This window comes from Lipotes vexillifer, unplaced genomic scaffold, assembly GCF_000442215.2.
Source record: "Lipotes vexillifer unplaced genomic scaffold, Lipotes_vexillifer_v1.1 scaffold570, whole genome shotgun sequence".
Classification (NCBI taxonomy): domain Eukaryota; kingdom Metazoa; phylum Chordata; class Mammalia; order Artiodactyla; family Lipotidae; genus Lipotes; species Lipotes vexillifer.
This window is the reverse complement of record NW_006777801.1, coordinates 2,093,038-2,117,278: the sequence shown is the minus strand read 5'-3', so window position 1 is coordinate 2,117,278 and position 24,241 is coordinate 2,093,038. Positions and strand designations below refer to the sequence as shown.

Below are 24,241 nucleotides of genomic sequence, written 5' to 3'. Positions count from 1 at the left end.
TACAATCTGAGCAGGCCTATATCTATTAAAGAAATTGAACCAATAATTAATAAGCTTCTAAAACAGAAAGCATCAGGCCAAATGGGTTCACTGGTGAGTTCCACCAAACGTTTAGGGAAGACATTGTACCATTTCTCTATAATTTCTTCCAGAAGATAGAAGTGAAGGGAATTCTTCCTAACTCAATCTCGGAGGCCAGTGTTATCCTAACACCAAAACTAAAGATATTACTAGAAATGAAAACTGTAGACCAGTATCTCTCATGACCATAGTTACAAAAATCCTAATCAAAATATTAGGAAATTGAATCTAATAATGTATAGAAAGAGCTGTACACTATGACCAAGTGAGATTTATTCCATGTGTGCAAGGGTGGTTTAACATTTGAAAGTCAATTAATGCATATCAGAAGGCTAAAGAAGAAATCACGTCATCATATCAATTGACTCTGAAAAAGCATTTGACATAATTCAACACCCATTCATGATAAAAACTCTCAGCAAATTAGGAATAGAGAAAACTTCCTCAACTTGATAAAGAACATTTACAAAACTCCTATAGTTTGCATCATCCTTAATAGTGAGAAACTTGAAGTTTTCCCACTAAGATCATGAACAAGGCAAGGATGTCCTCTCTCATCCCTCCTTTTCAACATCCTACTGGAAGTTCTCACTACTGCAGTAAGACAAGAAAAGAAAATAAAAATATGAAAATTGGAAAGGAAGAAAGAAAACTTCGTTTAAGGTGACATGATTGTCTATATAAAGAAAGCACAAAAAATCTCCTGAAACTAATAAACGATTATAGGAAGGCTGCAGGATACATGGTTAACATATAAAAGCCAATCACTTTCTTATATACCAGCAGTGAATAAGGGGAATTTAAATTAAAAACACAATAGGACTTACATCAGCACTTCCAAAAAAATTAAATACTTAGGTAGAAATCTAACAAAATATGTACAACATTATATGAGGAAAACTATAAAACTCTAATGAAAAAATTAAAGAAGAATAAATGGAGAGATATTCCATGTTCATGGATAGGATGCCTCATTATTGTCAAGATGTCAGTTCTTCCCAGCTTGATTTATACTTTTAGTGCAATCCCAGTCAAAATCACAGCAAGTTATTTTGTGGATGTTGAGAAAATGACTGTAAAGTTTTTACAGAGGAACAGAAGTCCCAGAATATCTGACACAATATTGAAGGAAAAGAACAAACTCAGAGAACTAATTCTACCTGAATTCAAGACTTACTATAAATCTACAGAAATGAAGACAGTGTGGGATTGGTGAAAGAACAGACAGATCAATGGAACAGAATAGAGAATTCAGAAATAGATCTACATGAATGTAGTCTAGTGGTCTTTGATAAAGGAGTAAAGGCAATACCATGGAGAAAAGATAGTTGCTTCAACAAGTGGTACTGGAACACCACATCCAATGGACATTCACATGAACAAAGGGGACCTAGACCCAGACCTTACATCATTCAAAAAAATTAACTCAAAGTGGATCATAGACATAAATGAAAACACAAAGTTATAAAACTCCTGGAAGACAACATAAGAGAAAATCTAGATGACCTTGGGCATGGCAGTGACTTTTTAGATATAACCAAAGGCATGATCCATGAAAGAAATAATTGATAAGCTGGACTTCATTAAAATTAAAAACTTCTGCTCTGTGAAAGACACTGTCAAGATAATGAAGACAAGTTGTAGACTGGGAAAAATATTTGTAAAAGACATATGTCATAAGGAATGTTACCTGGAATATACAAAGAGCTCTTAAAAACCTAACAATAAGAAAATGCACAACCCAATTACAAAATGGGCTAAAGACCTTAACAGGAACCTCACCAAAGAAGATACACATACATATGGCAAATAAGCATATGAGAAGATGCTCCACATCATAGGTCATCAGGGAAGTGCAAACTAAAACAACAATGAGATACCACCACCTATCTATTAGACTGGCCAAAATCTGGAACACTGACAACACCAAATGCTGGCGAGGATGTGGAATAATAGGAACTCTCATTCATTGCTGGTTGGGAGTGCAAAATGTTACAGCCACTTTGGAAGACAGTTTGACAGTTTCTTATCAAGCTAAACATATTTTTACTATATAATTCAGAAGTCATGCTCATTAGTTTTTTACCCAAATGAGTTGAAAACTTATATCTACACAAACATTTACATGTGTATATTTATAACAGCTTTATTCATCATTTCCAAAACTTGGAAGCAGCCAAGATGTTCTTCAGGAGATGAATGGATAAATAAACTGTGGTACATCTAGACAATGGAAAATTATTCAGCGCTTAACAGAAATGAGCTATCAAGCCATGAAGACATGGAAGAAACTTAAATGTATGTCACTAAGTGAACGATTCCAATCTGAAAAAGGTACATACTGTGTGATTGCAACTATATGACATTCTGGAAAAGGCAAAAAATTATGGAGAGAGTAAAATGATCAGTCATTGCAAGGAATTAGGAGGAGGGAGGAGGGATGAATAGGCAGAGACAGAATTTTGGGGGGCAGTGAAACTATTTTGCATGATATTATTATGGTGGATATGTGTTGTACATTTGTCAAAAACCATTGAATGTACAGCACCACGAGTGAACTCTAATATAAATTGTGGACTTTGGGTGATAATAGTATGTCAGTGTAGGTTCATTGGTTTCAACAAATGTACCACTGGTGCAAGATGTTCATAGTAGAGGAGGCTGTGGGTGTTTGGGGGCAGGAGGTATATGGGAACTCTGTACTTTGTGCTTAATTTTGTTGTGAACCAAAAACTGCTTCAAGAAGATAAGGAATAGTAAACAATAGAGCTAGATTGTGCAGATAACATTAATAACCACAAACTTAATTTAAGGGAATGTAATTTACCCATAGTTTTTATATAAAGAATCAAAATAGGCTCTGATTATAATTAATATCTTTAAGGAACCACATCTAGTATACCTGTTTTATTAAAACAAGGGACAACCACGTGTTTGATACACACACACGTGAGTTTTAGTTATGTTTCATAATGTTCAGTGTTTTATTCTGTCTCTTATTCTGTCTCTATTGTTGAAATTCACAGCTTAATTATAATTAAGAGTATAAAATGAATTCTATACTTGTAAAACCCTTTATCTGAGATATTAATGTTAATATATTGGACTAATAGAGTATTTTTGTTCCAAAGAAGTCAGATTCTTTTTGTATTTAAAGTATGATTGTATAATGTATAATATATTTGTATGGTCAGTTTTATAATAGGAGAACCTAAGTAATTTCAAAATAAAGGGACAAGTTTCATTTTACCTCCTAATGGCTTGGGGTGTACAATCTCAGGGCTAGAAAGGACTTTTAAGGTCATCTGACCCACTGAATTATAGATCTTGTGGCCCATCTGTAGTGCCCCATTGAATGGCTGTTCAGCTTCAGGGCCTTTTATTTATTTATTTATTTTTTCAGGGCCTTTTATTTATTAATTTAACAAACTTGTTTTGAATGCCACCATGTAGCAGGCACTGTGTTAGGTGCTATATAAGACATGGTTCTTCTCTTTAGTCTAGCAGGAGAGATATAGGTCAGTATGTAAATTCTAAAACAGGATGGAAGGGACTGTAAAGAAGTGTGAATAAAGACAGAGCTACTTAATGTCTCAAAGTCAGTCATTCCATTTTACACAATTGAAACTCTTAGAAAGTCCTTTTTTCTCTTGAGCCAAATACTGCCTCTTTAGTCCTTAGTACTGCCCTTCTCCTAAATAACCAGTTTTTAGTTATTTCAACACAGTGTGTTGTCTTTCCATTTGGTAGTGTTTTATGTTTGTTTCTTCTAGTTTTATTTTGCTTACATTTGGCCTAAATTTCAATCTGTTGAAATATCTTTGGACTTGCCGTGTACAAATTTTTGGTTTTTTCTTAGAGTTAATAAATTGCCTCATTTTCCCCATTTGCTTATTTTTTTCTCTGTCCCTATCATTATTTATTACTAAACTCTCTGATAAAACTTTAAAACGTCTCAATGCAGACACCTCAGATAGTACATTAGATCAGTGGTTTTCTCAGAGTCTTTTCACTTGGATTCCTTCCTTGTTCTGCTTATGTATGGATTGGTTTGTTCTCTTGGCCTTCTGCATAGCTTTCCTCATCACACTTCCACTTCTTGTTACTGTGGGAATTCTCTTCATCAGTCTTCTGTTGGGTTGGCCAAAAAGTTCGTTTGGGTTTTTCCATAAAAAACCCAAACATTTTGGCCAACCCAATATATTGCATTCCAATTCCCGACCCATTTTTTTCTTCCTCCCTTTCTCTCACTGGAGGCCTATAGGCTCTTCTCCCTGTCCCTACTGTTCTAAAGTTTCACAATGATTTGTTTGGTGGGATTTTTTTTTTTTTTTCATTTGTTGAGCTGGGCATTTGGTGACCTTCAATTTGTGTAATAATCCAGATGTTTTATTAGGAGACCTAATAATGTCAGTATTTATATGCCTTATCTTTCAGGCTATTTGGTTTTCTTAGAAAAGAACCTTTAAATCTCTTATCAAGGGATCTAGTACTAGACCAGCCAACATTCTGGGAGCCCAGTGGTTGAAGGAGGACTGATGTTCTCATCAATTTGGCATTTAGGTTTTCATATACTGCCCCTGTTTTCAGTAGCACTCTTCAATCCCTCCTTTAGCTTTCTGTAGTATCTGATTCATTCTGTTTTCTGTCTTCTGAAACTTTTCCATCTTTTCTCATCTCCTCTCTTGTTTTCTTTGTAGTCATTATTGTATAACTTTAATCATTTCTTTACTGTTATTTAATGCAGTTTCTCTAGGGGATAGTGATCTATATTTCAGAGAATGTTAAATTTAACACATTGTGTAGTCCTCTCAGCTTCATGGCATCCATAATTTTGATCAACATGTCTTTGTTGACCTTTTTCAAGTTGTTGACAAATTTTTTTTCAACAAAATAGGACAAAGAATCCTGCAGATGACATATAGCTGGAGTAATTATTTCAGGTTGACCCAGTACCTTCTGGGTACTGCTAGTTACAGCTAAGCCATCTTTCCTTCAACTGTTTCACATCAAAATTTAGGTATCCCGGGCTTCCCTGGTGGTGCAGTTGTTGAGAGTCCGCCTACCGATGCAGGGGACACGGGTCCGTGCCCCGGTCCGGGAAAATCCCACATGCCGCAGAGCGGCTGGGCCCGTGAGCCATGGCTGCTGAGCCTGCGCGTCTGGAGCCTGTGCTCCGCAGCGGGAGAGTCCACAGCAGTGAGAGGCCCGCGTACCACAAAAACAAACAAACAAACAAACAAACAAAAATTTAGGCATCCCAAGTTATTTGTAAGTTTAAAGATATACACTATTCTCTTTATCCCCCTTTTAAGACACTGTTATTTGCCTCTAGTCTCATTTTCCTCTGGTTCATTATCAACACTGTTGCCAGAATAATTCATAAAACTGATACTTTAGGAAAGTGATTTTTCTAAAACGAATAACTCTCTTGCTTAAAAGTCTTGAATACCTTCACATAGAATTTTAGGATAATGTTCAAATTTCTTAGCTAAGCCTACAAAGACCATTCCCAGACCACCTCAACATGCCCTCTTGGTTACAGCCCTGTGGAACTTGTAAGATACACAAGGTGTCATGTTTTACACCCCTCTACCTGGAGTGACTTTACCTTTCCTTCCTCACTTAATTTGTCTCATTCTTAATTATTGTCTTCTTTTAGAAGGCTCCCTTGCTTACTTACCTCTACGGTCTAATGTAAATATCTTTTGCTGTGTTCTTTTAATGCCTTGAACCTATCTGTCATAGCATTCATCCATATTGTATGGTAGTTTTTGATATTTCTATGCCTCCTCCAACAAGCCTTCATATGCCTCAAATACCAAGTATTTTCCTCCTTCTTTCCTAAAAATTAACATTTTTATGTATTTTGGTACAGTATTCACAGACATCTATTGGATAGAAAAGATAGTCTAAATCCTGTGCAGAAGATATGTGTCTTTGGAGAATAAGCCTCTATAACATGTCAAACACCAGCTTGGTGACTATATCTTATTTAATTTTGTATTTTTAACATTTAGCATAGTGACTTAAAAACAGCAGATACTCAATATATATGTATTGAAAAAATGAATGAATGAATGAATGAATGATACCTCTTTACTCACATTATCTTAAAAAAGGTAGGGACCATTTATTCTAATTGGCCTGCCTCCTCACCATTTCTCTCCAGGTCTTTTCCATTTCTATTTTCTCATTTATTCATTCATTCATTCATTCAGCAAATATTTGTTGAGCACCTGCTATATGTCAAGTGTGATAATAGCCACTGGAGATAAAATGGTGAATAAAACACCTAATCTCTACCCTCTCAGAGTTTATAATTCAGTGGGAAATGGCAATTACAATACAGTGTGAAACTGCTTTGGGTGAAGGAAATACACTAGCGTATTGTGAGAACATGTAGGAGGGGTGCCTAGCTTGGGGCTCTCCAGAGGCTTCTTAGAAGCAAAGCAAAGACATGAGGAATGAGTAGGGTTTAGCTCCTAGAATAGTGTTTTAGGCTAAAGGAATTGTGGGAGACTCAGCACATGCTTTCTTTCTAGCTTCTTCAACTCTTTGAATTCTTCCTTTTTTCCTTCCTGCCCACCTATGTTTAGTCCATTCTTCGAGACTTAGCTGAAAGCTTATCTCCGCCTTAACTGTAACACTCGTCTTTCCTTTCTTTGAATTAACACAACTTAGCATTCAGTTGTGTATTATTTTAGCTTGTATGCCTTTAGTTGCCTTAAATATGTTGTTAACCTGTCCTAGAGGGCAGAAACTATAACTTATCCTTCTTTATTTTCTCTGATAATGCCTAACTAAATACAGTGCTGTCCATGCAGTAAGGATTTAACAAATGCGTGCTGAATAGTTATAAAGGGGACAGAAAGAGATACATGTGTTTTAAGATTTCAAATACTCTGTGAGTCTGTATCTCAAAATATACTACACGTTCAGGATCAGAGCAAGAAGAGTAGTTTTGAAAACTGTCAAAACGTTCATCCTCCTCCCTTTTTCACCCTCTCTCACAGAATACACCTGCAGATTGTTGGCAGGGAAATTGTTGCAGTCGATGAAATTGTCAGTTTGAGAATGAGTGTTGTGTCTTTGTGTTTCATGTATGCTTTACAATATTTTGGAATTTTTTAGAACATTAACACATTGTATTCTTCTACTAAATAAAATTTCTGGTCATATTAAAACATTGTTAAATTTTGACTAGTACCAGAATTTCAACTCCATCTGCTACAAAAGTGCAAAACTCATTTAAAACACTTAAAAATAATAACATTTAAAGCTTTCTTGCCCTTGAAGCATTTTCTTCCGAATTGGAATCAGGCTATCTCTGACATTGGCACCTTAGTTGGATGTGTATTGATTGACTTGAAGATGTAGCCTCTGTGTCCATCTGTTATCCTTATAAGATAGCATTTACTGAGTATACACTGCACCAATTTTGAACACTGTATGAAAGCTATGTGGACATATTTGCTGCTCTTTAGGGACTTATTTCAGTTTCCAGGGCCTGTTAATTTATTTGAGCATATTTATGGAACACACTTAGCAGCAGAATGAAAATATTAAACCAGAGTATGAATGAACATAGTTTATATCAGCACCAGAGTATTATGTGTTTCTAGCAAGTGCAAATAAGAAGGATCTAAAGCTAAATACAGCAGACTATACTTATAATTGAATTAATTTTCATCTAAATTTAACAGTGTCAAGTCATTATCCCAGGTGAACTTCAGAATTCAAACCAAAGAAACAGAACAAATGGTTTCATTATGGTATTGAATGACATAAACTGAATTTGGGCCTATAAACCCAGAACTTCAGAGTTTTTACCTCTCTTTAGCATAATCTCTTTGTGGCCTTGGGCAAGTTGCTTTGCAAAAACAGAAAACAGACAAACAAAATGAGGATGACAAAGGTGTAGAGATCTAGCTTTTAAAGCATTTGGATCTGAGAAGAGCCTCCTAAGTGGATGTTTTTCCTAGCTCTTTAGCATTTCTGTTTTACACTCGATTTCTCTGTTATTTATATTCTGTCTTCTGCTATATTTATATCCTATTTTCTTACAAAGACACACCATGTCCTTTGGAAGCATGTTTTATGAAGTAATAGATGTGTAGGCCTAGGATTTGAAAATTTATACAAAGTAAAACTCTTTTTTCATATATATAAAAAAGACATTTCTGTGATAGGTTTATTGTTCACTAAATCATTAACCTCATATCCTAGTATGAGACATCATTGAGGAATGGCTCACATTCATTGACATTTGGCTAACAGGAATAAGAGATTTAAAATTCATATTTGTGGTTGAAATAATTACTCCCTGGATTATTTTCTGGAGAATCACATGTATTTTGCATTGCCCTAGGGCAGGACTAGATTTAGCTATTCGCCTAAGGATAAATAATTCAGGTGTTGGCCAAGTGACTTTTAGAGAAACATTTTTTTTTTAAGTTTTCTTTTTTTTTTTTTTGGATGTGGACCATTTTTAAAGTCTTTATTGAATTTGTTACAATATTGCTTCTGTTTTTATGTTTTGGTTTTTTGGCCACAAGGCATGTGGGAGCTCAGCTCCCCAACCAGGGATTGAACCTGCACCCCCTTCACTTGAAGGCGAAGTCTTAACCACTGGACCACCAGGGAAGACCCGAGGAACATCTTTAAAATCCTTTTTATCTTTTCTGATCCTGATTAAACAATCTTTGCCAACCATATTTCAATGCCCCTTGGAGGAATGAAACAATGTGGGAGTGACTGGCCTTTGAATTTTGAGTAGATTACTTGTATTTGCAAATCTCTTTTAGCACCACCAAAATATGCTTATTTTCTTTTTTTAATGTTATGATTCATAATATATTCATAACATCTTGGAAGATAAAGTTACTTTGGTAACATTTACTCTATTTTTAGCTATCACAATGACAAATTGTGATCTTTAAAAAAATAATCATGATTATTATTGAAGTTACTAAGTATACAGAGGCATGAATTGTGTTCCCGTGGAGCATACACACACAACAGTATTGTATTTGATTACAGAAACTGTAGATAGTTGTGCTCAACAGGTTGTGTTCAATTTAAATAGAGGTCAGGACAAATGGGCTTTGTTATGACAGTTCTTAGGGTACATGAATGTTTAATAATGCCCTAGTTTTAAATTAATTTGTAACTAATTCGCTGTGGAAGCTTGGAAGAATTTTTAAAAATCAGGATTAAGATTAGAATGAATGCAAACTAAATGTATCTGCTGCCATTTTAAAATCAAGAATTAAAAGATGCTTTATATATTCTAAAAAATACTTTCTATATTGCTTTTCTTCTAACTGCATTAAAGATACCAAAAAACCCAACGGAGGAATCAAAGATGATGTATAAGAAAATTTCATATAAGTGCATTTCTTTTAAGATGAATATATAGCCAGGTTCTTGAGATTCTCTGTTTGTAGTAATTTAAAAGACACCACAGTATTTTGTTTCTACATGAGGTATTGTGGTGAATATAATCATTACCTTAAATAAATGACATTTTTGAGTAGCCAGAAATCAGGATTTTTAATTGCTATTTTGTGGATTTTATAAAACCTCATCTCAAAGTGCATTTACCTTGGGTAACATTTGGATTGTGGATATGATGGTACACAGAAAACAAACCTTTCAAGGCAAAGTACCTTATTTTATGACTACCTAAAAATATATATACCTTTATTATTATTTCATAGACTGAACACACCTTCAATTTATATTTCATTTTATTTATTGTATGCTTGCTTTGTATAAAATTATAGGGGATTTAAAAAAACTAGCCACTTCTCCCCTTTTTTTAAAGGAAAAAATCATCACATTTACTTAAGTAAATTCCATTAGAGGTAGTATTTCTCTTGTCTTTTTGTTCAGCCACTAGAGTCCCTTGTGACCTTGGGTATGTATTCTAAGAGGTGACTGATGGTTCGTGATGTTCTGAATTTTCTGGTAGCTTGCCTGTTGCCTGCCTCTAGGTTTGTCATCACCCTTATGCTGGCTTACGCAGTATTCCTTCAGTCTCTTATCTCCAGGCTTTGATGCATATGTTCTGAAGGTGGCCACAGTGACTTTGGGTAGCAGCAGATGGTGAACCTTCAGGCTGCCACCGGCTATACTGGTGTTAAGTTGGAAAGTGAACGTTTGATGAAGAATCAGTAGTGCATATGAAAGAGCTTTCGCTGCTGAAATATCTTTTAATTAAAAAATTAGCATACTCAAACCTTTGTAAATGTCTGGGCATTTCAAGAAATCTAAAATTAGTTGTTTTCTTATACAGGAATTCGTTACTTACCAGCTTAGATTTGTGTTGCTTGCTAGCCCTACTGTGGTTCTTCTCCCCTGCCCCTGCCCCAATATGCTTGTAGTTAAGGCAGATAAAAGAATTAGGTAAACTGAACTGGGATGTTTTGGGGAGTTAAATGTTTCTGGATAAACATTTAAAGTATATATATATATATATATATATATAATTTTACATTTCCTTATCATCTTTATTGGAGTATAATTGCTTTACAGTGGTGTGTAAAGTATATTTTGATTTATGGTAATTCGGAATTTAATAATTGGAAAGAAATGTGGATCTTACGTACTACTTCCATAGAATCCTAGTAGATTAGTTCTGTCGTTCCTACCTTTGAAGATACTTCTAGCTTATATAGAAGCCTAAAGAACTTAGCCCGCTTCAAAAAGATATTTCTCCTTGCTCTAAGTTGGTTGGTGATGTTTTGGCTTTGCTATCAGTCCACAAAGCAGTACCCTTTTTGATTGTTTGTTCACTTAGTTCATGATGTTGTGCTATGTTGGAAGTTCTAGCACAAATAAAACACTGGTAAGACTCCAAATAATTTTTTTCTGTTCCCTTTACATCACAGGGGTACCTTTTATGCTTTGCTGAAAATAGATTCTTGAGAGTAGTAAATGAAAATGTCCTTTAGGATAGAGTTGTAAGTATCCATGTCAAATTTTACTTTTCATACTTCAGTTCTTATCAGTGAAACAACTTTTGTGAGCATATGACCATTAAGAACAGATTGATTTCATGGCATAACAGGTGAGAAGTTCCTCTACACAGTCTGTTCATGCTGATGCTCCTGATGCTGCAACTTCTCATGGACAGAAGTGGTAGGCTGAGTATCTTTTGCTTTTGGAGTTGCTGGGCAATGGTACAGGGAACATTGATAGCCTTCTGATGTCAAAGAAAGAGAAAGTTAGACCCCAGTGGGGAGAATTGTTGGTATTAAAGGTCACCTAGTACTCTTTGTTTTCTGGTAGTTAAATTTTTTTTTTTTTTTTTTTGCGGTACGCGGGCCTCTCACTGTTGCGGCCTCTCCCGTTGTGGAGCACAGGCTCCGGACGCGCAGGCTCAGCGGCCATGGCTCACGGGCCCAGCCGCTTCGCGGCATGTGGGATCCTCCCAGACCGGGGCACGAACCCGTGTCCCCCGCATCGGCAGGAAGACTCTCAACCACTGCGCCACCAGGGAAGCCCTGGTAGTTAAATTTTTTATAAGATTATCTCATGAGCATAAGGTATGGAATTAACAATCAACAGTAGAAATACATTTTGAATATTCTAAGCATATAAAATGAGATGGGTTTTAGCAATAAATATAAGTAACATTTGATTATCATCCTGTGGTATTGACAGGGAGAGCAAAGGTTGAGTACTTTAGGTTTGTTGTTCAGAACCATTTCTACAGAAGAATAACATTATTAGCTCCTATAAAGCTGCCAAGATGAGTTTAGTTAATAGCTCATCTAATAATGGTCAAGTTAAGTGTGGACTTTTTTTGAAAAGAGAGTACAGTAAGTATAATCATATTTATCTGGAACTATGTTGAAAAAGACTCTCTAACTTGTGGAATTGGGCTTCTCTGTTTTCTCTGGCTTCTTTATGATGTTGATCCCGTTCTTTTCTGGTATGTTTGTTTATGTGTGAATTCCCAGCAGTATAACTTGCACAATTGAAGTCCATTTAGATGACATCCCCTCAACATGAATGGTACTGTGACACCATTAAGGGAAACGCTGTTTGTCTGGTATGGCTATCTCTGTAAGCTTTTCTTAAACATTTTAAAAAACACTTTTATTAATTGTTCTGGAGTCCTGTGAAGTAACTGGCACCAAAGTAGCGATAGATAGTCCCTCAGATAACCCAGGTAGTCTTTCTTTTTAAAGGAATTGGAGTTGAATTTACTTTTAGAGACTTACAGACTTTGAATGTCAACCTTTAAGTATCTAAAAAAATTAAAAAATGGGTGGCACATAATCTTCACTGAAGGGAACTATCCATAATTCCTCACCACAATCATAGTGTCTTTATTGCTATTTGTCTCCTTTCTCCAAATTTATTTTTCATATGCTTAAAAAAAACTCATCATTTGATACTTTTGATATATTCCCCAACCTCTCCTATCTTTCCAGAGGTGGTACCTAGTTAAATATTAGGCCTTCCCCATTCTAGTTAACAAAATTGACGTATAATCAATTGGAGCTTTTCCTGCTACTGTTGCGAAAGAAGAGTAGGCAAGTCTCATTGTGTTGGTGGAATTGAGGAGCAGATGAGGCTAATCCTAAAGGCATAAGTTGTCTGTTTTGTTTTGTTTTGTTTTTTTTTTCCCCCCCAGTTAGGAGCAGTGATTCTATATATTACCATGGGCAAAGATGAAGTAATCTCTCCTGTTAGACCATATGCTAATATAGTGCTGATAAGTAAGTGTGAAAAATGAAAGGGAAAAATACATTACCTGTATTCTTTCAATAAGGTATGATATCCAAGATAATTATTTCATGACAGGCTTAGTTATAGTACTTGTTTTATCATGAAACAAAAGATGGTTTTAGGAGTCTTTTATTGGGAAGACAATTGTTTCAATTAGTACCAAATTAGATTTTTCTCTTTATAAAGGTGAGCAAACCCATGAAGCAGTTTTTAAATTGATATGTTCTAGTCCACAAATGAACGAATTCTGTTTGAGGGTTAAAGAAGCTATTATTTTGTCCTTTATGCTGACAGCTTCATTACAGATTGGCCTGCTGTTGGCATTAAAAAAATGTTTGGCTCCTTATGATCTCTGTGCATGCAACTATAATATTAATGCAGCGCCATAGCACTGTTCATTAAGAAATGACTCTAAATGAGGTTGAAGCGTGTAAATTTGGAAAGATACAGATGTTAAATGCAGTCGTTTCTCTTTGTATACAGCCACATGGCTAATAATTTCCAAGTGGCTAAAGCTCTTGTTAGCAGGAGTGCTGGTGTGTTCAGAATGGCTCTGTAAATAACTTTAAGAACTGAAGTTGAAGGTGCTTCTTTTAAAGACTACTGTTAACTAAACATTATTGCCAAACAGATGGAAAGCATTCACCAGCCTGATGTTTTTAGGTCTAATTATATTATCACCAGCCCTGTATGGCTCAATTGAAGAGGTATATCCAGAGGCCAATTTATAATCATTTAGCCAACACCTGTTTGGGAGAAATTGACAGTCAAAGGGCACATTTAAAAAAAATCACATATGTTCTTGTGTTTATTTCCTCAATGTGAGCATTGTCTAGTTGCAGACAAACTTGGAGAAGAAAGTAAATGTAAACAAAGCAGCCCTTCTCAGCCATGTTTATCGATCTTAATTTGGCCTTTTTATCGGATCCACTTCATGCTTCATGGCTAAGTGAGACCAGCAAAGAGGTATCACTCCTGATTTGTGCAGGTACATTCTGTTCAGTCGATTAAGAAGTTTCTGGTAGAAAAAAGTTCTTTGCTTTGTACAGCTTCCTTACCTTTTACCTAGTGAAACGTTTTCTATTTCACATAGAAGTATGTTATTTAAATTAGGATTGGAATCTGATGAATAGCTTAAAAGAGTCATAACTTGATGTGAAAACAGATGAGATTTAAGGAATACTGAATGTCTTCACAGACTCAGTAGATGTTTATTGAGCCCTCCTTTACAGAGGTGTGCCCCCTTTTGCACTCATGATATCTTAATTTAACTGTCAAGGTTCAAGTTCTTTGAATGTGCTTCCATGCCTAGGAGGTTCAAGATTGGTGGTGAATATAGCTCCGAGGGAAATTATGGGCAAATAGATCTACCCTCTCTGAAAATAGTTCAAAACCTGATGATCCTACTAACTCTTTCATTTTAGTGTTTTTCCTTCTTCTGACATACTTCTCTTTGGAAAGACATGTATATGTTGCCTCCATTTTCTTATCACCCATTACTAACTCAGAGTAGTTGGCTTCTGTCCCCACCAGTTGACTGCATGATGTAGTATTGAAAGTTATCAGTGACTTCCTAACTGCCTTAGGCAGTAGTCCCTTCTTAGTCCTCATTCTTCATGGCTTCTCTTTGTTGTTTGGCACAGGTTACTCTCATTTTAAGCATTCTCTTTTACTGATGTCCGAACCACTATATTTTCTGGGGTTTTTGGTATATTTCTCACTGTACTTTTGGTTGTTATTGTGTTATATACCCTCAACATTCCAGCTATGTATACACAGACATAAATAGTATAGTTTAGCAGTTAAAGAAGAAGAGCCCTGGAGCCAGATTGCTGGGTTTAAATTTCACCTCTAGCACGTCTTAGCTTTGTGAGCATGGGCAGGTTAACAGTTTTACGTTTGTTTTCTCCTCTGTAACATTGGTTAATAAAAGTATACCTACCTTGGAACGTCCCTGGCTGTTCAGTGGTTTAGACTGCGCTTCCACTGCAAGGGGCGCGGGTTCAATTTCTGGTGGGGCAACTAAGATCCCACATGCCCTGTGGTGTGGCCAAAAAGGAAGAAAAAAAGTATACCTACCTCATTGGATTGTTGGATGAATTATGTGATTTAATTCCTTAAACCCCATCACAGTACCTGCTATAAAGTGAGCATTCCGTTGGGGTACTTCCTCATGTCTTTAGCTGTTATTTTTATGGAGATTGCTCAGTTACTGTACATCTTTAGTCCTGACTTATTTTCTAAGCTCCATTCCCAAATTTCTGTCTACCTTCCAAACTTTTACACCTAAATTCATTCACATATGTTTATTGAACAATTACTGTGGGAGACGGATAGGTTATGTGTTGGAGGAAATACAATTTCTGCCCTGTATTAGCTTTCTATCACTGCATTACAAATTACCACAAACTTTGCAGCTTAAAACAACTAAATTTATTATGTCAAAGTTCTTTGGATCAGAGGTCTGACATGGGTTGCATTGGGCTAAAATCAAGGTGCTGGCAGGGCTGCATTCCTTACTGGAGACTCTGGGAGAAAATCCACTTTCAAGCTCATTCAGGTTGTTGGCTGAATTCTTTTCTTTGTGGTTGTAGGACTGTGGTTGCTGGCTCTCAGCCAAGGGTTGGTCTTTGTTCCTAGAAGCTGCCTGCTCCTTCTCATGCTTACTGTGAGCTCCTAGAGGGCTCTTTCCAGTGCTTACGTGTGGACCTCTGTATCCAGCAACAACACGTCCCTCTCATACTTCGAATCCCTCTGATTTCCCCTTCTGCCATATCATTTTTGTGCTCTCCAGTTCTGGACAGACACAGTTCTCTAAGGGATCATGTGATTTGATTAAGCCCAGTCAGATAATCCAGGGTAATCTGTTTTAAGCTCTGTACCCTGATTACATCTGCAGAGTCCTTTTTGCCAGTAACATAACATATTCACAAGTTATGGATATTAAGATATGAGTGTCTTTGGTGACTGTTATTCTGCTTAAACATGCTGATAAAAAGCTTGAAATCTGGTTGGGATATAGATAAGTGACCAAATAAAACCAAATTGAAGAGGCTGGTACCATATACAGTGGCAGAACAAAGGAAGAAAATGTCAGTGACATTTGAGCTGAATATGGAAAGATAAGTGCTTGTTTGATAAGGGGCTGGGTGAACATTTCAGGGAGAAGAAGCAATAATAGTGATAGCAATAATAGTAATAACTGGCTGTACCAAGCAGTTTTAAAGATTATCTCACTGAAATTCTCACAAGTGGTAGATACTGTTATTATCTACTGTTATAGCTTCTACAGATGAAGCTATAGTGTCTTCACATGTGGAGTAGGAATGGTAAAACTATCTTATTGGGTAGTTGAAGGAATTAACAATGATTACACATGACTAAAGCGTAGCACATATTAAACACTTAAAACATGGTAGGTGAAAGAGAGTAGAAGGTGGAGGAGAGAAATACTTAGGAGGTAGATTGACTGGACTTGGTCACTGGTTATGAAGGTGGTGGGCAGGGGAGAATTCGTGGTGACTTAGGGGACTTTTTGATTTGGGGGTGTTCCATGGGTGGTGGTGGTATTCAATATGGTAAGAGGTGCAGCGGGGTTTTGTTTTAATTTTAGTGGGGACAGGGCTTTGGGAAGAGGAAGAGATGAGTTTAGGAGGTATCTGTGGGAATATTCAATTGAAATTAAATGGAGTTAAAGAGTATAGGTCAAGCACTCAGAAGAGGGGTCAAAGATGAAGTTGTCACTATTACTTCAAATTCATCAGGTCTTAAACAGGTTCCTCTTTGTAACTCCTGTTTCTTCTCACCATTATTTATTTATTTATGTATTTATTTATGTATGTATTTATTTATTTGACATCATTATTGAGGTATAATTGCTTTACATTGTTGTGTTAGTTGCTGCTGTATAACAAAGTGAATCAGCTATATGTATACATAAATCTCCATATCCCCTCCCTCTTGTGTCTCCCTCCCAGCCTCCCTATCCCACCCCTCTAGGTGGTCACAAAGCACTGAGCTGATCTCCCTGTGCTATGTGGCTGCTTCCCACTAGCTATCTATTTTACATTTGGTAGTGTATATATGTCCATGCCACTCTCTCACTTTGTCTCAGCTTCCCTTTCTCCCTCCCCATGTCCTCAAGTCCATTCTCTACGTCTGCGTCTTTATTCCTGTCCTGACCCTAGGTTCTTCAGAACACTTTTTTTTTTTAGATTCTATATATATGTGTTAGCATATGGTATTTGTTTTTCTCTTTCTGACCATTCTTTTATTTTTCTAAGCTTAATATCTTCTTTTACCCTTGACTTCCAACTCTCTGGAGGGGGTGGGGAAAAAAAGCCCTGTTTACAGTGTTTGCAGATTTCTGTGGTCTAAATTCTCCCGCGATGGCCCATTTTGGACTCTGGCTGCTTTTGTGCTACAACAGCAGAGTTGAATAGCTGCAACAGAGACCGTGTGGGCCTGCAAAGCCTTAAATATTTACTACCTGCATCTTTACAGGAAAAGTTTGCCAACCTCTGCTATAGTGTTTCTCCAAAATGATAAGATTGACATAATATAAAATATATAATATAACTATTAAAATGTTTATAAAATATAAACTATAAATATAAATATGGTAGCATAATTCCCTAACTCTATTCACTCTTTTTTTCACCAGGATGGGTGCAGAGGGAGTGGATAGTTTGAGGGGGCAATGTGTGAGATTATGAGGGGTCTTGAGGTCATTGTTTTGAATGTGTGCTTTTTCTCTGAATGAGAAGTGACATGATATAACTTATGTTTTTAAAAGCAAACCCTGCCTGCTATTTTGAGAATAGACCATAGGGCAGCAAAGATGGAAGCAGAGAAATCTGTTGGGACACCATTGTTATAATCCAGGTAAATCTTTGTTTCATTCAGGGTAATAGCTGTGGAAGTGGTGAGGTGAGTTCAGATTCTGGATACAATTTGAAGATAGAGCTGGCAGGATTTGCTGATGGGAAAAGAGGAGTTAAGGATGAGTCCAGGATGGAGAAGTAGCACCAGAAGGGTGCCTTGGGTTAGAGCCTGGGTTATTGAGATCCCATTGTAGCAAGTTGCTACATTAGAGGTTTTAGGAAGAAAACTGAGACTTCAATTTCTGTAAAAAAAATTTTTTTTTAACTTTTTTAAAACCATATATGTTTCATGAGGAAAAGTTCTTTTTCTAAAATAATTCTTCCTTTTAAGAAATTTATTTTAAAATAAATCTAGGAAAATGTAGTAGTGTTTCTAAAATATGGCATTTTTAGAAAGGAAACACACTTTTAGATAAGACTGTTTTAATCCTGTGATTTGGCGACTTAAAAAAAATCAGTTCAGAAATTAACAATTTTGGCAGAGTCAATTTCAACATTTCCCCCAAACCTTTAAAGTATAGTTTCAAAAAGTTATGAGTTCATGTTTCATTGTATTGTAAATAGGTTATTACTCATGTCTTTTATGTAGGTTTTACTTGTAATGGACACAAGGACAGAACAGACATTCATTCTAAAAGTAAGTAGAATTTTTCTGTTTAATGAATTTAGAAATTTATTTTCAAATTATCCTTCTGAAAGAAAATATTTAATTTTTTTCTGGGTGTTTGAATGTTCTTTTATGTTTGCAGTGATCTGTATTTATTTTACTTTGTGTCCTTCCATCACAGTGGATAAATACTCTATAGCATACATTTAAAAGGAGGCTTAGGTTATAGAGTATGGAGGAAATAATTTGGATAAGTTGAAGACTCATTTTATGCTGTTTAAATGTATAGTGTATAATTTAAATACATCTCTAGTACATTTTGCATAATATGTGAAGACCACACGCAATCATACCTTTGATTATGATTATAGTTCTTAAGAGCTGAAATTTTGCCTTAAAGTCTTTGTTACAGGTATTTGGGAAAGTGTTATCTACATCCCTGGCCCTGTCTTTTTTCTAAATTCAATTTTGATTCTCTGTATTACTCAATTTGTAATTAAATGAATAAAGGAAGAAAACCCCTTCAATTTTGTAATTTCAAAATCATATTTGAAGTGGATTGTGATAGTACATATTCTAAAAATATCCTAATTTAAGCATTTCCACAACATCCAGAATTAATGAATTTCAGATTAGTTTTATATTTTTCTGATATTTTTTCTTTTACTTATCAGCATGGCAGTTGGTCACATTGACATATACTGAAATAAATTTCTTTTTATGAGTATACTTTATCACTGGCATTTTCTCAGATTTTTAAACCAGGATATGACAGCAGAAACTACACATACCTTGTTCCTTTGGAGAAAACTTAAAATGATCTTTGTACTTTTTTGGAATAGAATTTTAAAACTGCCCGTTTAATCTAGGAATGCCTTTTGTGTCTCGGGAATTTGAACTGATCTCACGATGTCTACTGCTTTAAAGATATACATAAGTAAAATAAAACTTAAGAAAAGGTCATAGAGAAATAACTGTGTGTCATCCTGATGACTTAGTTTGAGAGCATCTCTAATAAAAACACTGACCCACGTAATTGATTTTAATGGCAGCTTTGTGGCATCTTCCGTTCTCTGGATTCACGCCAGATGCCATCAGCAGAGCCTCCAGGGACTGAGGGGCATAGAGCAGCAGATGAGTGGTTTCTCTGAAGCCCAGGGTAACTCGGATAGATTAGTTTGGTTGATAAACACAGAGCACAGCAGGCTCCAAAGGCAACTGAGGGTACAACTGACCTTTTTGTTCTCTGTCAGGGTCTAAGGAAAAGCAGTGAATACAGCAGGAACAGAAAGACCATCATCCCCCGCTGTGTGCCCAACATGGTGTGTCTGCACAAGTACATCGTTTCTGAGGAGTCAGTATTTCTCGTGCTGCAGCATGTGGAAGGTTGGTTTGTAGTTTAAATTGTTTGTGGAGTGAAGAATGTCACCTGCTTAGCTTTTTAGTTTCTATAATGTCCTTCTTACTTCTGTCATTACTTGAGTGGATAAAACATAGGAAACACGTGTGAGAAATTGTTTCCTTATTCCTCTGTTCTTCCTCCCTAGTTTGAGTTGTGAGGGAGAATGAAAGCCCAGGCGAGAGGCAGATTTCATTTGAACTGTAGTAACATTCTTAGATATACTTAACTACTTACTCACTCCTAGGATTGGTCCAATATGATGAGAACTTTAATGCGAATGTATGCTAAGAGAACTAAGTTTTATTTTAGGGATTTCTCTTGTTTTCTGCTGAGAAGATACACTAATGTTAGATGACAAAATGAAGAGCATCCCCTGAAGAATTAATTAATTACCTCCTTTTTTAGAAGGCATAGGTATTTGCTTAACATTTGACATTACCTAGTTATTCTGATCTGGGTTTTTACGAATACAGCCATTGGCATCACATATGGGTACAAAGCAAAGGTACAGTGCTCTGCCTTCAAACTGTGAAATTTCAACTCTTAGTAAAGGGAACAGGTGGCAAAAGAATACTATATTTTGGTTTGTTTTTGCCCTTTAACACCTAAATTTAAATAAATAGTCTTTTATGTAGAATGAACACAGCATATAAATATTAATCCACAAAATAAAGATTGCCCTTTGGCTTTTGAGAGGTTTTCTTAAAAATAATAAAGAAAATTAAAATTATTTTCCATATTTCTTGAATTTTAACATTACTGAGAATAAAGAACTACTGTGCTTTAGTAATAGGCATAACATTTGAATTGAATGCATTTTCCCAGGAAAATGAGTCATTGCTTTGTGGAGTGAGGTCTCGTATGATAACTAATGTAAGATTTTTGGCGGGGGCAATAAACTATTAATATTGTTTATTATGAAGTACGGCACAAGATAACTACAGATGGAGGGAAGACCCCCATATGTAGTATTAGATGGGAAATTCAGAAGGGGCTCCATGGTCTCTCAGGTATTAAGAGAGTTAATTGCATGTGTGAATTGGATAACTAATTCACCTTTGTTCAGATATTGTAGACAGCTTTTATCCGAGGATACCAGTGCATTACAGACATTATTGAATTAGAGGTCATGTCATCTGATAGCGAAATACAGCCACCTCTGGTGTGGAACAAAATAACTTGCGTAGTAATAATCCATAATAATTTAGAACAAGGTCAGTAGGATGAATGTAATTACAGTCAATACTCTATCACCCAGTGTGGATTACTCATGTTGGAGATTATCTGTGGCGCATTTTTAATCCTCGTGTACCTCTGCTATTTGCAGCTTCCTCTTCCTGTTTTTCCTTTTCCTTCTCCAAATACAGTACACTTCATTTTTTCTTGTGCCATCTTCTCACCTTCTCTTATACTCTTCCCAAAGCTGATATTTCAACTCATTTTACTTTGTTACTCTAGAAAGTGTTTATAATATGCTTTAAAGCCATAGACATGTGGCTTTCAAATTTTCCACTGTTTTAGATTATCTGTACCAAGTCTCTTTCCTTTATTGTTGACCATGCCTGACTTTGAATGGTTACGTGACCACAGAATTTGTCCTGGATTATTTAAACTTGGGGGGTGGGCAGAAATCTCTTTTGACTACTCATTTCAGGTGTTTATTGTTTAATTTTAAGAAGATTTTATAATACAAATATATTGGATTATGGTGTAAATAGGGACTCTGGATTCATTTAATATTCAGCAAATTTATTGAGCATGTACTATCTATTAGGCTTTCTTTTAGGCGAACAAAACAGGAAAAGAGTCTGATGTTTTGCAACTTACATTCTTCTTGTGGAGAGTCAAACAGAAAAACAAAAGCTGATAATATTGGCTAATAATAGGGACCATACTCATCTTTAACACAGAGAGCTCTAATCGAGAATGACTGGGGGACTACTTTAGACTAGTTAGTCAAGGAAGCCCGCTCTAGGAAGGTGACATTTAAGAGGAGTTCTGAATGACAAAAGAAATAACCATTTGGATGTAAAGGGGAAACCCATTCTAGGTATAGGGATCAGTGTAAGAAATCGAAGGCAAAAAGAAACTTGCAATGTTTGATGAACAAGAAAGGAGACCATTCAGTTGGAGTCTGGTAGGTGAAGGCCGTGGTGGTATATGAAGCTGTTGGAGAAGCAGGCAGGAGCACGCTAAGGGCCTTGGCTTTCATTCAAGTGCATTGGGAGACCGTTGGACATTTTAAGCAGTGACAATGTCTGATCTACATTTAAGAAAATCACTCTGACTGTTGTATGTGGAATGGATTATAGAAAGGCAAGAGGAGAAGCAATGAAGGGTAATAAAGTAGTCTGGGCAAGAGATGATGATGGCATGGCCTTCTGGGATACTTGTGGAGTTGCTCTGAGGGTAGTCAGTGGGACCTGTGATGGATTTGAGCTTAGGGAGAGAAGAATCTAGAATAATTTCCTGGATTTGGCATGAGCAGTCAAGTGAACTGGCTGATGGACAGTGTGTTATCTTTTTACATGTCAGTGGTACTTCCTTTGTTACCTCTGTGAATTAGGAGGTTGTGCATATATCATCACTTTCATATACGTGAATAGCTATTACTGAAAAAGTAAACACTGAAGAATTGTTTTCTCCATAATATGAATCCTTGAATATTTATGATTTGGGCTTTAACTCCCCTCTGCGTAACAGAACTATTCATGATTCACATGAGTCTCTTGGACTAATTTTCATAACATTTTTAATTCATTCACGTAAAAATATATGGAGTGCTCTCTGGGATACAGGCTTAGCTCTAACATGGCAGTGAGCAAAATAAAGACTCTGCCCACATGGAGCTTGCAGTATAGAGGCAGAACAGACAATAAGCAAATACATAAGTAAGTATATGAGGGAATGCCAGAAGGGTGAGTTGGGGGTTGTTATTTTATAGAGAGTGGTCACCTTATTAAGAAGGAGACATTTGGCCAATGACCTGAGGGAAATGAGAGAGGGAGCAGATGTGGACATGGGAGGGAAGAGTATCTTGGCAAGAGGGAACAAGTACATAGGCCTGGAGGCAAGAGTGTATTTGCTGTACAAGAAACAGCAAGGTCAAGTGTGGCTGGAGCAGAATGGGGAGAGTGGTAGGAAATGGTATCAGAGAAGTGGGGAGGCAGGTGGGCAGATCCGGTGTGGTCTTCTAGGCCACTTTAAGAACATAGTTTTTATTCTGAATGGATAGGAAGACCCTGGGGGATATTGAGCAGAGCAGTGACAAGGTAGGGATTACTCTGGTTGCTTGGTGGAAAATAGAATCTAGGAGGGCAAACTCAAAAGCAGGGAGATCAGGGCTTCCCTGGTGGCGCAGTGGTTGAGAGTCCGCCTGCCGATGCAGGGGATATGGGTTCAAGCCCTGGTCTGGGAAGATCCCACATGCCACACAGTAACTAAACCCGTGAGCCACAACTACTAAAGCCCGCACGCCTAGAGCCCGTGCTGCGCAACGAGAGAAGCCACCGCAATGAGAAGCCCATGCACCTCAGCGAAGAGTAGCCCCCGCTCGCCACAGTAGAGAAAGCCCGCGCACAGCAACACCGAAGACCCAACACAGCCAAAAATAAATAAATAATTAAATAAAAATTAAGTTGGTGGGGGGGAAAGAAGGATCTTAGAGCCAGACTATGTTAGCTTGAAGGCTGGCTCACAATTTACTAGTTGTGTGACCTTGGGCAAATTATTTAACCTTTCTATACCTTTGTTTCCTTATTTGTAAAACAGGGATAATAAGAATTACATAATAATTATGTAATTAACTGTAATAATTACATAGGGTAGATGTGAGGGTAGATGTGGGGATTAAATAGTTGGTATATGTAAAGCACTTACGATAGTGCCTAGTACATGGTAAACACTAAGTGTTTGGAATATTGCTGTTTGTTTATTTTTGAATACATACAAGGTATTTGGTTGTGCAGATTTACCATAATTGATTTAAGTAGTCCTCTGTCTACTGTTGTTTAAATTGTTTCCAGTACTTGTCCCTATATATGTGCATTTTTTAAAAATTTTGTTTTGTTTTGAGAATTATTTGTAAGACAAATTTCTTGAAGTAGAATTGCTGGGTCAAAAGATGATTTTTGATCATGGGTCCATCAATATTTTATCATATGTATTAAATTTAAATTCCAATTCTGGTCAAGTAAATTGAAAAGATTTTCTTTGTAATCCTGCAGAAAACCAATAGATGAAAATCTAAAGAAAGACAAAAAGAGTTTTTATTAAACCTCATGGATTGCTATTTTCATAGCTTAAAGTAGCTAATATATACAATTTTATGTGCTTCAACAGGGCTTAGAAAAGTGTCATTTATATTCTTAAAATATTAAAAATTATAAATATTTTAGATATTTTCTATTTATATTTTGTGATTTAGCAGTAACAGGATTTTTTTTAGGTTAATATTATTAATGTTACAATAATAATGTTGACATTTGTGTAAGTTTGTATATTAGGCCTGATCTTAACTCTGTA

At 36.2% G+C, this 24,241-nt stretch overlaps 1 protein-coding gene across 5 annotated transcripts in view; it reads left to right on the top strand.

The window, feature by feature from the left end:
- RPS6KC1 (ribosomal protein S6 kinase C1) overlaps positions 1–24,241 on the top strand; it is a 223,850-nt gene that overhangs the window by 158,552 nt on the left and 41,057 nt on the right. For 4 of the 5 annotated variants that reach the window (XM_007451293.1, XM_007451294.1, XM_007451292.1 and 1 more), the window contains 2 exons: positions 18,298–18,345; positions 19,569–19,701. The exons of the other annotated variant lie outside the window; for it this stretch is intronic. In XM_007451293.1, coding sequence (XP_007451355.1) covers positions 18,298–18,345; positions 19,569–19,701 — 181 coding nt within the window. The remainder of the gene's footprint in view (positions 1–18,297; positions 18,346–19,568; positions 19,702–24,241) is intronic. 5 annotated transcript variants of the gene reach the window in all.